The 14,860-nt window shown below is 41.6% G+C and overlaps 1 protein-coding gene across 1 annotated transcript in view; it reads right to left on the bottom strand.

The window, feature by feature from the left end:
* The window catches only part of TDRD10 (tudor domain containing 10), a 1,185,287-nt gene that overhangs the window by 937,696 nt on the left and 232,731 nt on the right, over positions 1 to 14,860 (bottom strand). The window contains exon 4 of the mRNA XM_044079377.1: positions 3,309 to 3,388. Coding sequence (XP_043935312.1) covers positions 3,309 to 3,388 — 80 coding nt within the window. The remainder of the gene's footprint in view (positions 1 to 3,308; positions 3,389 to 14,860) is intronic.

Below are 14,860 nucleotides of genomic sequence, written 5' to 3'. Positions count from 1 at the left end.
ATGTTTGCCCTTTTGATAATAAGTCTACAAGGTCTTGGGTCAACGGACAAGAAGAAAAATTATATACTTTAAAATCTTTATTTTTATTAAGCAATATAATAGGTTTTACTGAGTCTGAAGAAATCTCTAAATCATCTAACAAACTAAAGGAATATTCAAAAGAGACACTATTCATATTTAATTCATGTGTATCAATGGAGGGGGCACTGGCTGACTGAGAAATTCACTAATTCCAGTTGCCTCCTCTATTGAAAATTTTTAGACCTTGTATTAAAGTTATGTGTTGTTCTTTGCTGTTTTGGTCTTGCCCCATTGAATCCTGGGTTAGGAATACCATTAGGGGCAGCCGCAAAATTGCAATTATGCCTTTGGTTGGAATTATATCTATTCTTAGAGTTATTCTGAAGTCTTTCACTTCTCCTAAGAGTAGGAAATTCTGTTTCGTCATTCAGAAGATTATTATCAAACTCATCATTGTCAACAGTTTGGTCATTACAAAATGCACTTTTACAATTCATACATTCATTTGACACACAAGCATTACAGGCAATATTAACAGTATTAACAGTAGATTGTCGTTGCCAAGCCTGGGCAGGGGAAGGAACAGGATAAGCAGTACCTTCCTTGTATGCCTTGATGTCTCTCTCCAGTTTCTTGGACTTATTAGCTTGTAATTTAAGTAGATGTTTATCAATACTTGATTTAGATCTAGAATAATCAAACTTGTATCTGAAAAACTCTGAGTGGCTAGTAACTAATAAAATCACCCTCTTTCATGCTTGGCTAAACCATAATTCACCTGATATTATAGCAATCTCTGAAACTTGGTTAAAACCACACATAACAGACACTGAATTCCTTCCCCCCGGTTTTCAATCCCTCCGATCTGACCGCATAAACAAAAGAGGTGGTGGTGTAGCACTAATCCACACTAATCACTTATCCATCACTCCCCTTCACAAATCCTATCCCTTCCTTTCATAATGCTGAACTAGTAATCGGCATTCTAAAATTAAATGACCATAAAAGTATCTGCATTATCTCCCTTTATATTCCGCCTGGTGACACCAATACCTTGGAAGACATCCTCTCCTGGTCCTCCTCAAATATTAAACATGAAACTTACATTATGGGAGATGTAAATTTTAACTGGCAATAAATCAGACACCAAAATCCCACCTTATCAATCTTTTCAATTTCACACAACTTATTAACTCTACCACTAGGCCCAACAAAACCAACCTCACAGGCTCCATCCTAGACTGGATCCTGGTGTCTCATCCAAACAAAACCACAACATCTGGTGTCATTCCAGACCCTCTAGGAGACCACCTCCCTGCCTTCACCCATAGAACACCCTCTTCCTCCTTCTCCCATAAACTCTTACACACTCGCAACTTAACCAACTTTAACCCCTCCACCTTCTCTGATTCCCTCAAAATCACTAACTGGAACTCACTAAAAACCCTACCCCTAGACGAAGCTGTTCATTTCTTCAACTCTAAATTCCATACTGTCCTAAACTCCTTAGCTCCAATCCGTAACAAGAGAGTCAAAGCCAAGACTGCCCCTTGGCTTACTAAAGAAACCAAGAAACTGCCTTTGCAGCCAAGGCAGTTTAGTATTGGCCGATACAAGGACATGTCGGTCTAAGTATTCTCACATAGGTTGCAGCTTCTGAAAGTGATTGGAATTCAGTGTTTAGATAATCGGAGGCCAATTCTTCCTACTGGTTAATTTTTAACTAATTTTAATACAGAAGTCCATTATGAAGGAAACAAGTTTACCTCTAAGCAACATGGAGGTGTGCCAACAATAGGATTTTTCTATTGGCTCCAATAGCTTTTGAATACGATGGACGAACATAAAAACTGATTGGGTGAAATGTAATAAACATTCGAAAATTAAAACTCTCATTGGTTTGATGTTTAAGTAATTTCCACATAAGTATAACTGGTGTCCCATGTTTTTTAACGATCTGATGAAGGTTATTTGAAAGTGCTTATCGTTTGCAAAAGAAAGGGACTTATCTTTTTTCTTTTAAATTTGGAGAAATTAAAATCTACTTTTAACGGAGTACAAGCATATTTTTGTGGACAGCGCTGCTCTGCTTCAGCTTTTGTATCCAGATACACAACGCTTTGTTGTACCAGCCTTGGTTGTCTGCCGTTGGTTTTTGCTGTTTTCTTTTGGGCAGTTCAACTTTAGCAGTGGAAAGGTATTCATCACTTTTAACAATTATAAACATGCTCCACCGAATACAATTTTGGAGAAGGGCAGAAAACCTAACAAAATGGGATTTCAACAAGTTTGCCCTCAAACATCGGAATATTTCTTTGTTTCTTAAAGGGAAGGTGGGTGAGTGTAGGCATCAGCATTTACTTCTGTATTATACAAAGATGGGAACTGTGTGTGTGTGTGTGTGTGTCGGGGAACAACCCCCAAGCACAAGCATTTTTCTGTATTACTAAGGGATGGGAGGGGAGGGGACAAACCTTGACAAGTATTCACAGGATATAATTCAACTGTGAGTATGAGTAGTTGTGTACACAGATCTTTTGCAACACTACATGATGTTTAAACTGGCAGAGTCAACAGGTAACAGTGGAACCTTCTACTATGTCAACAGGGACTGGGCATTATAAATTCTAGTATAATACAGTCTGCAGTATTTAACTCTATGGCAGCTCTACATCACACAGTACAAGCTGCTCCATTTTATATTTCTATACATGTTTATGAATCTCAGCCCATGGCTATTTATTTTGCCAGTGGCTCCTTGCCATTTCTGTTAAATAAAAATGGCTGATCAAGCTCTTATGGTCCTTTCTACGTTTCAGCAAGAAACACAGAACAAAATATAAATGTCTTGGCTGCAGATAGCATTCATTTACTGTTTTAGCCATCTGTGACTAAAAACTCGCACTAACAACTTGCTGCAGTGCGCTAAACTATGCATCAGATGCTGTAAAAAATTCTAAAACTAAATGAAAACAAAATAAAACAGTCAACTAAGAGAACAACACTTATCTCATACTTAAATATCCAGATCATAAGGGAATGGATTACAGTGATAAGAAAGCATATTCAGAGAAATAGACATCTGATAACTAAGCAGGCTTCTGACTCAGTGCAGTACAAAAAAGCCCACTAAGACACCAAATTTTGCAACTTCTCCTGAATACCAAGTGAAACATCTACGTGACCAATAAATGTCTCAATGTGTGATATCTAAAGAAAGGAGTTCAAAAAGCTTCTTTGCAACAAACTTTGACAATGCTGGGGCAACAAACTTTAAGTCCATTTACCTGCAGAATTCCTTCCTGGAGGTATGCTCTCTCGTAATGGGCGATAAGGTATAATCCTTTCCCTAGGTCTCACTGGAAACCTGTTAACATGATAAAGAGAATCTGTTAATACTTAAAACCAATGTCAGCATCTGTATCCCTATACCTTGTACAAAGTCCAACAAATCAAATGACTGTAGAGACTACTTGAGGCTAAATATCCCAACTACTTTCAAATGTACATAAAGACATCAGATACACTACTGATGAAATTCTGAGTACCATTCTGTTGTCAGCTTAACATTCTTTCTGGGCATGGTTACTACTTGTATCAACATGCACCACTGAATACAACACTGGTAAAAGGTATGTTATTTCTAGATGCAGTCAGTATCAGCTGTGCCTTTACTTGTGTTTTAGGGATTTCCTGAAGCTTGAAGCTCAGAATTAAAATATTGCTTACGCTATTTCACCCCCACTCAACAAATCGTGCATGTTAGTTAAGACTATTTGTTCTGCACATTCAAGTTAAAGACACTGGGTTTCATGGAAAATAAGCACCCCTCTGATTAACCTATAAACAAAGGAAGATAGTTACATTTAAGAACACCATCAGTAACATACAGTGGATATAAAAAGTTTACACACCCCTGGTAAAATGCCAGGTTTTTGTGATATAAAAAAATGAGACCACAATAAATAATTTCAAAACTTTTCCCACCTTTAACGTGACCTATAACCTGTACAATTCAATTGAAAAAATAAATAAATCTGTTAGGGGGAAAAATATAAAAAAAAAAAAACGTACAATAAGCTGGTTGCATAAGTGTGCATATCCTTAAACTAATACTTTGTTGAAGCACCTTTTGATTTAATTACAGCATTCAGTCTTCTTGGGTAGGAGCCCATCAGCATGGCACATCTTGACATGGCAATATTTGCCCACTCTTCCTTGCAAAAGCACTCAATCTGTCAAGATTGTGAGGGCATATTTTGTGCACAATCTTCTTCAAGGTCACCCCACAAATTTTCTATTGAATTTAGGTCTGGGCTCTTCCAAAACTTTAATTTTCTTCTGGTGAAGTCATTCCTTTGTTGATTTGGATGTATGCTTGGGGTCACTGTCGTGTTGAAAGGTGAAATTACTCTTCAACTTTCTAGCAGACACCTGAAGGTTTTGGGCCAAAAGTGACTGGTATTTGGAACTGTTCATAACTCCCTCCACCTTGACTAAAGCCCCAGTTCCAGCTGAAGAAAAGCAACTACAAAGCATGATACTGCCACCATCATGCTTCACAGTGGGGATGGTGTCCTTTTGGTGATGCAAAATATTGTTTTTGCACCAAATGCACCTTTTGGAATTGTGGCTAAAAAGTTCAACCTTAGTCTCATCAGACCATAACACATTTTCCCACATGCTTTTGGGAGACTATGCAATGTTTTGCAAATTTTAGCCGGGCCTGGATGGTTTTCTGTGTAAGAAAAGGCTTCCGTCTTGCAACCCTACCCCATAGCCCAGACATATGGAGAATATGGGAGATAGTTGTCACATGTAGTACACAACCAGTACTTGCCAGAAATTCCTACAGCTCCTTCAGTGTTGCTGTAGGTCTCTTGGCAGCCTCCTGGACCACTTTTCGTCTTGCCTTTTCATCAATTTTGGAGGTATGTCCAGTTCTTTGCAACCTCACTGTTGTCCCATATTTTCTCCACTTTTTGATGACCGTCTTCACTGTGTTCCATGGTATATCCAATGCTGTAGAATTTTTTTTTTGTACCCTTCTCCTGACTGATACCTTTCAACAATGAGATCCCTTTGATGCTTTGTAAGATCTCTGTGAAGCATGGCTTTTGTTGTAGTAGGCAACTGAGTAAACGTCAAGAAAATCCTACTAGGACAGCTGAACGTTATTTGGAGTCAATCAGTCTCTCCCTAATTGATGGCAGGTGTGTACCCAAGAAGACTGAATGCTGTAATTAAATCAAAAGATGCTTCAACAAAGTATTAGTTTAAGGGTGTGCATACTTATGCAACCAGCTTATAGTCGTTTATTGTTTATATTTTTCCCTCAACAGCTTTGTTTTTCAATTGAATTGCACAGGTTATAGGTCACATTAAAGGGGGAAAAGTTTTGAAATTATTTATTGTGGTCTCATTTCTTTTACATCACAAAAACCTGGCATTTTAACAGGGGTGGGTAAACTTTTTATATCCACTGCAGCTCTCCTGCTGATCACATAGGCTTCCCATTTCTATTTTATCTGTTAAAAGGTTGAGTTCACCAGACAACTGCCCCTTTTCAGAGGTGACCCTGGAACACAGTCCAGTTAAGTGACTTGCTCAAGGTCACACACTAAGCAAATTAAAGTTAAAGAAATCAAATCCTGTATCCTGGTCATAGGAAGCAGCTCATTAATACCTCCGAGTTTTAGTTCTTCTGCACTAACTGCTACTTCCTCATATTCAGGTAAATAACAGACCCGATTCCTGAACATAAGGACACTGACCCCTCAATTCAAAGACCATAATTCTGAAAAAGGTGGTCTATTTTGCTTAGTTCCTACAAGTTATCTTCTTCTTCTTTCGGCTTTTTCCCGGTTAGGGGTCGCCACAGCGGATCACCTTGTCCGCACATTGAATGGCAGTGGAGTTTTACGGTGTCGAGTTGCCAGCCCGGCGCCCAACCTTCCACAGAAGGCACACTCACACGCACACCTAGGGCCAATTTAGAGTGTCCAATCCACCTGCAGCATGTCTTTGGGATGTGGGAGGAAACCGGAGCACCCGGAGGAAACCCACGCGACCACAGGGAGGACATGCAGACTCCGCACAGAAGGCACCCCAGCCGAGGATCGAACCGGAGAACCTCTTGCTGTGAGGTGGCAATGCTAACCACTGCACCACCGTGGCCGCCCCTAGTTCCTACAAGTTATCAAATATCTTAAAACAGATTTTCCTTTCCCTCAAAATCAAGGAATACACCTAAAGGACCTAGCTCTTCACCTCAGAGGCACAATTCAAGCACAAAAATCCTCAACAAAAATGTCAAAATTTGTTTTGCAAGCACATGCAAACAGGATCAAGTACCCAAGTAAAGACTTATTTCAAATTTATGCAAGCACAGCAAATGCTGCCCTGAAAACAGTCATCCTACGTAAGCAACAGCCACAGCCACCCAGTACCCTTCCCCATGCTCTGGTAGGTCAGCTGTACCAGAATTTGACCACCATAAGGAGACAATGCTCTCTAATTACTTTGTAAGGGCACTGAAACAGATTTTACATTAAGCACTGCTAACTGTACAGTTAAGTTACTATCCCTAATAAAGTACACTTTGTAGGAACTTACCATAAATACAGATGTTCAAGTATGTCCCCTGCTGATGTTTTGCTAACTCGAGACTTCTGCTGCAGAAAGCCAGACATTTTCACCCAAATTTCAGAGCTCATTACACCCAACTCCTCTCAGATGGACAGGCACCCTCACATCTGGAGGTAAGGATGCCCATAATAAGGATATTTGCCATAGCATCTTTAGTTCTTTATTTCTTATCCTTGAAGTGGTGAGTCTTGAAGAAAGCAACAGCACTAGCCAATCTGGTGGCAAATGCCACCAGGGATAACCAAAAATCTCTCAAGCGCTCTCTCTCTAAGTATTAAATAAGTCTTAAGACTGGGTGCCTCATCTGGCTAAAAGACAGGGAAACTGGGAAAATAGGCAACTGGGTCTCTCCCTTACCCCATAGTGACAAATAGTATGATAGTGAAGAAGGGTGGCATAGTGGTGCAGTGGTTACCATTGTCACCTCACAGCAAGAGGTTCTCAAGTTTGATTCTCAGCTGGGATGCATTCTATGTGGAGTCTGCATGTCCTCCCTGCATTCATGTGGGTTTCCTCTGAATGCTCCGGTTTACTCCCACATTCCAAAGATGCGTGTCTGGAGCACTTCACCCTGGGCCTCCACTGAAAATGGGCTCTGTCCCAGTCAGGCTTTCCCAGTAAACAAATGTTAAATAAATGATGAATGGAAGTATAACTGTAACAGTGAGCATTCTGAACAGCTACAATTACTGAAGTTCATACATAAAGGATAGTTGTGCAAGATCCCACCATAACAGTAGATGTCTTACTTCTCATCGTTGCAGTATTCTTCACAGATAAGATATCCTGCAGAGGATAGCTAAGCATCCAGCCAGCATACCAAATCCTCATCTCCTTCTAGGTGCCATACTTCAGATATATGTCCTATGTTCAAGTTGTATGGTACATAAGTGATGTACGAGTGCCTAATCCTCAGAAGTGAATCCCCCCTGAAGAGCCACAGCAAACCAAGAGGAAAAGGTTAAACATGTGCATCCAGGAAGGGAAGAAAAAAAATGAGAGTTCCCTTGGCCAGAAGAAAGACAAGACAAAATACAACATGGGGAAGGACAGAGTAACACACTAGTGCAACAGTGAGAAGTAGGACAGCTACTGTTCCAGCAATATCTTACACAACTGTACTATGCCCTTCCTTATTACTGCTGCAGTATTCTTAAAAAAATGAGAGAGAGTATGAAAGTTGCTGGAGAGGATGGGAGGAGGAGGACGACAGAACAGCCTTCCAAAAACCCATGCAAGATGCCCTAACAAAACCTGCACTGGCTGTAGAAATGACATCCAACTTGTAATGTTTAGTAAAAGAATGCAGAGAAGACCAACCAGCAGCTTCTAAAATGGATCTAGTAATCTAGACCCTTGAAAAAGCACTAGAAGAGGACACAGCCCTGGTAAAATGAGCATGAACAAAAGAAAGTTGCTTGCCCTGAAAAGAATAGCGAACATAAATGGCCTTAGAAATCCAAGAGGAGATGGCTTATTTAGGCACAGCCAAATCCAATTTCCGGGCATGAAAGGAAACAAAAAGCTGCTCAGATTTCCCAATATCTTCAGTTTTATCTAAGTAATATCTGAGCTGTCTCTACAAATCCAAGGTGTAAAGAATCATCTCACTAACATTCAGTGGAGAGGGGAAAAGGAAGATGAATTGTTTGATTTACGGAACATTTAACTACCGTGGGCATAAAAGGAGTGATATGAAGAAAGACACTGTCCTTGGAAAAGGACAAAAAAATATGAAACGACAGTAAGTGCTTGAACTTCAGAGACCCTCTTGGCAGAAGACCTGCTAACAGAACAGCCTTCCAACTAGTGTTTCACAGAAGAGGAAACTGCAGGTTCAGAAGCAGGCAGTTTCTCAAAAACAAAATTAAAGGTCCCAAGGAAGAGGAATAGGCTTTCTTGGGTACCTAATATGAAGGACATCTTTCAAAAATCGTTTGACTTCAAAACTAGAAGCAAGTGATAGATTCAGACAAAGACAAGTAGAAACGCTAAACAAATGAACTTTAACAGATGAATAGGTCAGGCCAGAAGTAAGCAAGTAACACAAAGAAAGACCCGTAGAAATACCCACAGAAAAAGGGTCTAAGGTCATGCTCGAGACAAAAAGAAAAACTCTTCCCTTAATCACACAGGATATTCTAGTATGCCCCCTGCAAAACCAGAAACGTATCCTCAGAATTTTGATTCCTTTTAGACATCTATTTTCGATCACCCAGAGACACAAAGGGTGGACAGGTGAGGACAAATGAGAGAGCCCTTGTCTTATGCGAGCAGATCCATCCTATGAGGTAACCTGTGATGATTGCCCCTGGACAGATGGAATAGAAGGGGTAACCAATGCTATCTGGGCCAAAATGGAGTCACAGGCAATATTTTGGCTGTGTCCCACATGATCTCTTGCAAGATGTTTGGCAACAGAGGAGGAGGGGCTAAGCATACAGAAACATCCCTTTCCAGAAAAAAAGATATGGCATCTACTTTCCAAGCCAGAGGACTCTGCACCCAGGAACAGCACCTGCGAAGCTATCTGTTCCAAGAAGGAAGGCAAAAGCATCTACTTGAGGAGTACCCCACTGATGAACAAAGGTCCAGGGATCTTTCTGTGAAGCATCCATGTTTGAGGATTTGCCCTCAACCTTCTCAGTGTGTCTGCCACTAGACTTTGCTCTGAAGGTATGTAAACCACCTTTAGGGTCAAGTGATGGCAGACATCAAAATCTCAAGCCTGAACGGCCAGCCTGCAAAGAAGATATGACTTCATACTCCGTTGCTTGTTCATATCCCACATGACTGTGCTGTCTGTAAAAATCCTTAGAAGGCTGTGGATCCAAAGGGAGTGGACAGGAAGGACAGATAAGATAAGAGCTTTCATCTCCTTGATATTTATTTGCTCTGCCAGCTGTGAAGGAGACAAACCCCCCTCAGATCCTGATGCTGTTGGAGGAAGCTCCCAAACCCTGATCTAAAGCATCCATGTACAGCTCCTGAGTAGGAATAGGAACCTGAAAAGGCAGGCTGGGATTCAGAGAGATCTGATGCCTCCACCAGTGGAACTCAAGCTTGAGGCAAGGTAATACAAGAATGGGAAGATCTAGAGGATGACAATGCTGAAGCCAAACAGTTTTGAGGTACCACTGAAACCTCCTCATATGGAGTCTGGCAAAATGAGCCATTGGAAAGGTGGATGCCATAAATCCCAGAGCTGGAAGAATTCCCTTACAAGAAGCACAGAAAGACAGAGGGAACTGAAATTAAGTTGTCACAGACAGGACCTTGGGAGGAGGCAGCAAAGCCATCACTGGCACTGTATGAATCCTGCAACCTACAAAAAAAACTGATCTTAAGAAGGGGTCAGCACTGATTTTTTGAGGTTCCAGGTGAATCCCACATTTTGAAGGAGGACTGTAAATTCAAGATCCCAAAGAGGATCTGGGAGGGAGGTTAAATCAGACCGTCTAAAGAAGAAACCTGAATTCCCTGAAGCCTGCAGAAGGCCACCATTAGGTCTACACATTTGGTAAAAAACACTGGGGCAGTGGAAAGGCCAAAAGGCAAAGGAGGGGATTGATATGAGGAAAAAAACAGAGAAACATAAAAGTTCTTTGAGAGAGAGGGTGACACAAATGTGAAGATAAGAATCATTCAAATCCATATACACCAGCAAAGCTTGTGGAAGTAGCAGTGGGAAGAGAGATTGAATAGACAGCATACTAAAGGAAGAAAGACTGAGAAAAGATCGATCCAAAATGGGCCTCCAAGACCTGTCCCTTTCTGGGAACCAAAACAGCCTGGAATAAAACCCTGCATCCTGTTGAGAGGCGGGAACAGGCTGAATCGTTCCCTGCACTAAAAGATCCTGGAAAATCAAAAGGAAAATGAAGGAACTGGCAAGTATAAAGGCAAAGCAATGGCAACTAATTTAGCAAAATTACAGGAAATATAACATTTGACAGACAACTGAATATATAGAATTTACATAAGAATATATACAAAGGCAAACACTAGCAATTAGTACAAATAGGGAGTAAAATAGAGAATACAGTCATCTAGTGAGTATGATTAAATGAAATATTAGGGACACCAAAAAGTTAACTAAGGAGTAAAATGGGGTACATTAGGCAAGTGTAGTTAAAGTTACCTGCAGAGACTTAACTGTTAGAAAATTTGGGGATATGTATATAATTAGGAAGGAGATGACAGCTGGGTTATGAAAGGAGGAGGCTTAGTACAAGTACAGATCTAGTTAGCAGAGAGGTATTCATGCAAAGATGTGTAGAAAGAGGTAAGACTCTCAATGGTTTGAATTGCTAATGGAAGGGCATTCTAGGCTCTGGCTACCACACAAGAGTAAAGCAGTTGACCTGCAGGTAGGCTGGGCTTATGAGTTTGCAGAAGGTGTTTTTCAGATCTAAGGGATTTATTGGGAAGATAATGGATACACAAGGAATTCGGGGCAGGACAATCTAAGGGTCTGAAAATTATTTTGTGGGTGGTACTGTAGATAGGTGTGATAGTGTGAAGCTCAAGCCAGTTTAATGAGTATAGGGATATGCACTGGTGTGTAATGGAAAACACCCAAGATAGTTTGTGGTTACCTGTAGCCAAACAGGAAAGGATAGAGTTAACTTGAGGGAAAGAGCAACCTGGCCAAGAGGCAGAAATCGCTGAATGGGAAATGGAAGTAGATTTGTCAGGGTGAGATGGCTTTTAACAGTTAGGACCTTAAGGAAAATAACAGGAAAAACCCTCTTGAAAGATCTTTTACCCCTAGAAGGCTGTCTCAGCTGCCTTCAGACAAAAGATTTAGAGGGACAATTTCTCTGGAACCAAGGAATAGGGGGAAAATCAGTTTCACCTCCTGCATGACATTCCCCTTGTCCTGTAAGGTCTTAAGCAGCTCAGCCATAGACCAGCCAGAAAGATTATGGTTATATAAAGGAGAATCAAGGAGCTTTAACTTGGTATCAGGGAGAGCCTGTAAGTGTTAACCAAGGAAACCTTCATATCACAGACCCTGATGCAGCTCTGCCCTTTATAGAATGACAAGCCACCTGGGGAAAAAAGTGCTCAAAGGAATGGCAGAAGGTTTGCCTCAGAATCAGGCACATCAATCACAATACTCTCAATTTGAGAGAGAGCAGCCAGCACATACCTAGTCATATGAGTTTGGTAATTAATGGCCCTAAAAGCTAAAGTGGTAGAAAGTACAGTTTTGTACCTACCATAAATGTAGACGTCCGATAGGAATGCATCTGCAGTCCTTACAAATGGGTTGTCCTGTCGTCAGGCAGCCCTTCGGTCGGCCGGATTCCAAAGTCTGGGTCCGGCCTCGGCTGGTGTCGCACTTCACCCGACGTCATAGCTGCAGTTATTCGGGTATAAAGGCATCAGCCGACGCCATTTTCCTCAGTGTTTCTTGCCCCAGATGCCAGGTGCCCTCTAGGAAGGCTAAATTTGGATAAATGTAAATGATTCCAAATAGTAGAAAGCAAACAAAAAATAAGCATGTATGTACATATATACAAACAAATACACCATAATAGATTCCCCCAGCTAGCTACAAGATGGGCAAATACCCTAGGAGTACCACAGAGGGGAAGGAGGGTGGGTAATCCTGACTGCAGATGCATTCCTATCGGACATCTACATTTATGGTAGGTACAAAACTGTACTATGTCCTTCAAGGATGCATCTGCAGTCCTTACAAATGGGTAGAATACCATAGCAAAACTGGGGGAGGAGGAGAAATACAATTATGGTGTAGTTAAGATCCCTTGCAAAACGGCAGTGGCAAAACCTGCTTGGGATCTGGAGTATAAAGGTATATTATAATGCTTGGCAAATGTATGCACGTAGCTCCAAGTAGCAGCCTCTAAAATGTCTTTGGTAGCCACTCCTCGTAGAAAAGCTGTGGTAGTGGCTGTAGCCCTTGTAGAGTGAGGCCTGATGTTTTCTGGAGTTTTCTTTCCATGGTAGGAGTAACAAAATCTAATGCAATTTCCTATCCACTTAGAGATTGTCTGTTTTGAAATTGCTTTTCCTTCCATTCCTGTTGTATATGCTACCAGTAGCTGGTCAGTTTTCCTATTGCCCTTGGTCCTGTCCAGGTAGTAGCGTAATTGTCTATGCACATCCAAGGTATGCAACAGCCTTTCTCCTCTGTTCTGAGGGCTGGGGAAGAATGTAGGTAGGTGGATAGCCTGATTCAAAGATACTCTGGAGACCACCTTAGGCATAAAAGTAGGATTAGTTCTCATGGATACTCTATCTTGGTGGAAGATCAGGAAGGGCTGTACTGCCATTAGTGCCTGTAGCTCAGATACCCTTCTTGCTGAAGTGATTGCCAACAGGAAAGCAGTTTTCCATGATAAGTATTGTAATTCTGCTGTTGCTGCTGGTTCGAAAGGAGGAAGTGTCAATTTTTCTAGCACAAAATTCAAGTCCCATGGTGGCAATGGTGGCTTCCTAGGCGGTTTTACATTTTTAATTCCTCTCAGAAACTGCCTGAGCAGAGGATGTGAGAAGACTGGAGGATCCAAGTCGTATTCTGCTGAAATAGCTGATGCATGAATCTTGATGGAAGAATAGGACAGGCCTTTGTGGAAGAGCTCTGCCAAGTATTCCAGGATGTTGGCTATGTTTACCAGTGACATTTTCTCCTTTTGCAGTACTCCAAATGAAATATCTTTTCCATTTTGCTGAATAATTCTTTCTTGTTGAGGGTCTGCGAGCCTCCAAGATAATGTCTTTTACCCTTTGGGATAAATTTTGGGTATTTGTTCTTATGCAATGTTCCAGGCAGTTAGCTGCAGTGTTTTCAGGTTTGGATGCAGGGTGTTGTAGTTGTTCTGTGTTAACAGCAAGGGAACAAGGGGTAGGTGCCATATTTGTTCCCGAGACATGCTCCTCAGTAATGGGTACCAATGTTGTCTTGGCCAGTCTGGAGCTATCAGGATGATCCTTGGACGGTCCTCCTTGATCTTCAATAGCACCTTGTGCATCAAAGGAAGTGGTGGGAATGCATATGCTGTCAGGTTTTCCAACTGAAAGATAGGAGTCCACCTTCCAAGCAAGTGGGTGGTACGTCCTTGTGCAGAATTTCTTTAGTTGGTGATTGCGTGGGGATGCAAATAAGTCTATTTGAGGGAGTCCCCATTTTCTTGTAATGGTTTTGAAGATGTCCGGATGCAGCATCCATTCGTGGGCATCCGTGGTAGTCCTGCTTAGTATGTCTGCTAGAATGTTTTCTTTTCCTGGTACAAAAATTGCTTGTAACTGAACGTTGTAACTCAGGGCCACATTCCAGAGATCCACTGCTATCCGGCATAGAGGGTACGAATGTGTGCCTCCCTGTTTGTTGATGTACCACATAACTGTGGTGTTGTCTGTCCTTATCAACAGTTGACCTGGTCGAAGAAATGGTCTGAATGTCTGGATTGCCAGTTTTACTGCCAGCATTTCCTTTTGATTTATGTGTAGGTGCAGCTGGTCTTGAGTCCATAAGCCTTGTATGCACTTGTCTAGCATGTGGGCCCCCCAACCGAGGTCTGAGGCGTCCGTGGTAATGGCTTGGCTTGGTTGAGTGTTGTGGAAGGGCAATCCTTTGTTTGATTGACAGGCCTGAGCCCACCATTGGAATTCTTGCTTCAGGCATGGAATTATTGGAATTTGGGTTTCTAGGCTGTGCTTGTGCTGAGACCATAAATTCCTTAGGTACCACTGTAACTTTCTCATATGCAGTCTGGCATGTGGAACCAATATTATGCAGGACGCCATGAAACCCAAGGCTTGCAGGACTTTTCTTGCTGTTAGATGGTTCTGCTTTGTTAATGCCAAGAAGTATAGAGGGAGTTGCTCCTGTTTTTCTACTGTTAGGAATGCCATTTGCTTCGATGTGTCCAGCTCTGCACCCAAGAAGGTTATCCTTTGGGATGGTATCAGCCTTGACTTGTTTATATTGACTGTGTATCCCAGGGCTTGTAGTAGGTAAATGACCCTTTTCAAGTCTTCTGCTAACTTGATTTTGTTGTCCGCTTGTATCAGGCAGTCGTCCAGGTAAGGGTAGATTTGGATTCCCTGGAGCCTGCAATGAGCAATTACTGATGCCAGGCATTTCGTGAACACTCTGGGCAGTAGATAAGCCAAACGGCAATGCTGAGAATTGATAATGCTCTGATCCTGCAAGAAA

The sequence above is a fragment of the Protopterus annectens genome, chromosome 8.part0 (assembly GCF_019279795.1).
Source record: "Protopterus annectens isolate FY-2018-M chromosome 8.part0, PAN1.0, whole genome shotgun sequence".
NCBI lineage: Eukaryota > Metazoa > Chordata > Ceratodontiformes > Protopteridae > Protopterus > Protopterus annectens.
The sequence above is the reverse complement of the archived record's forward strand: the minus strand, read 5'-3'. Positions and strand labels throughout refer to the sequence as shown.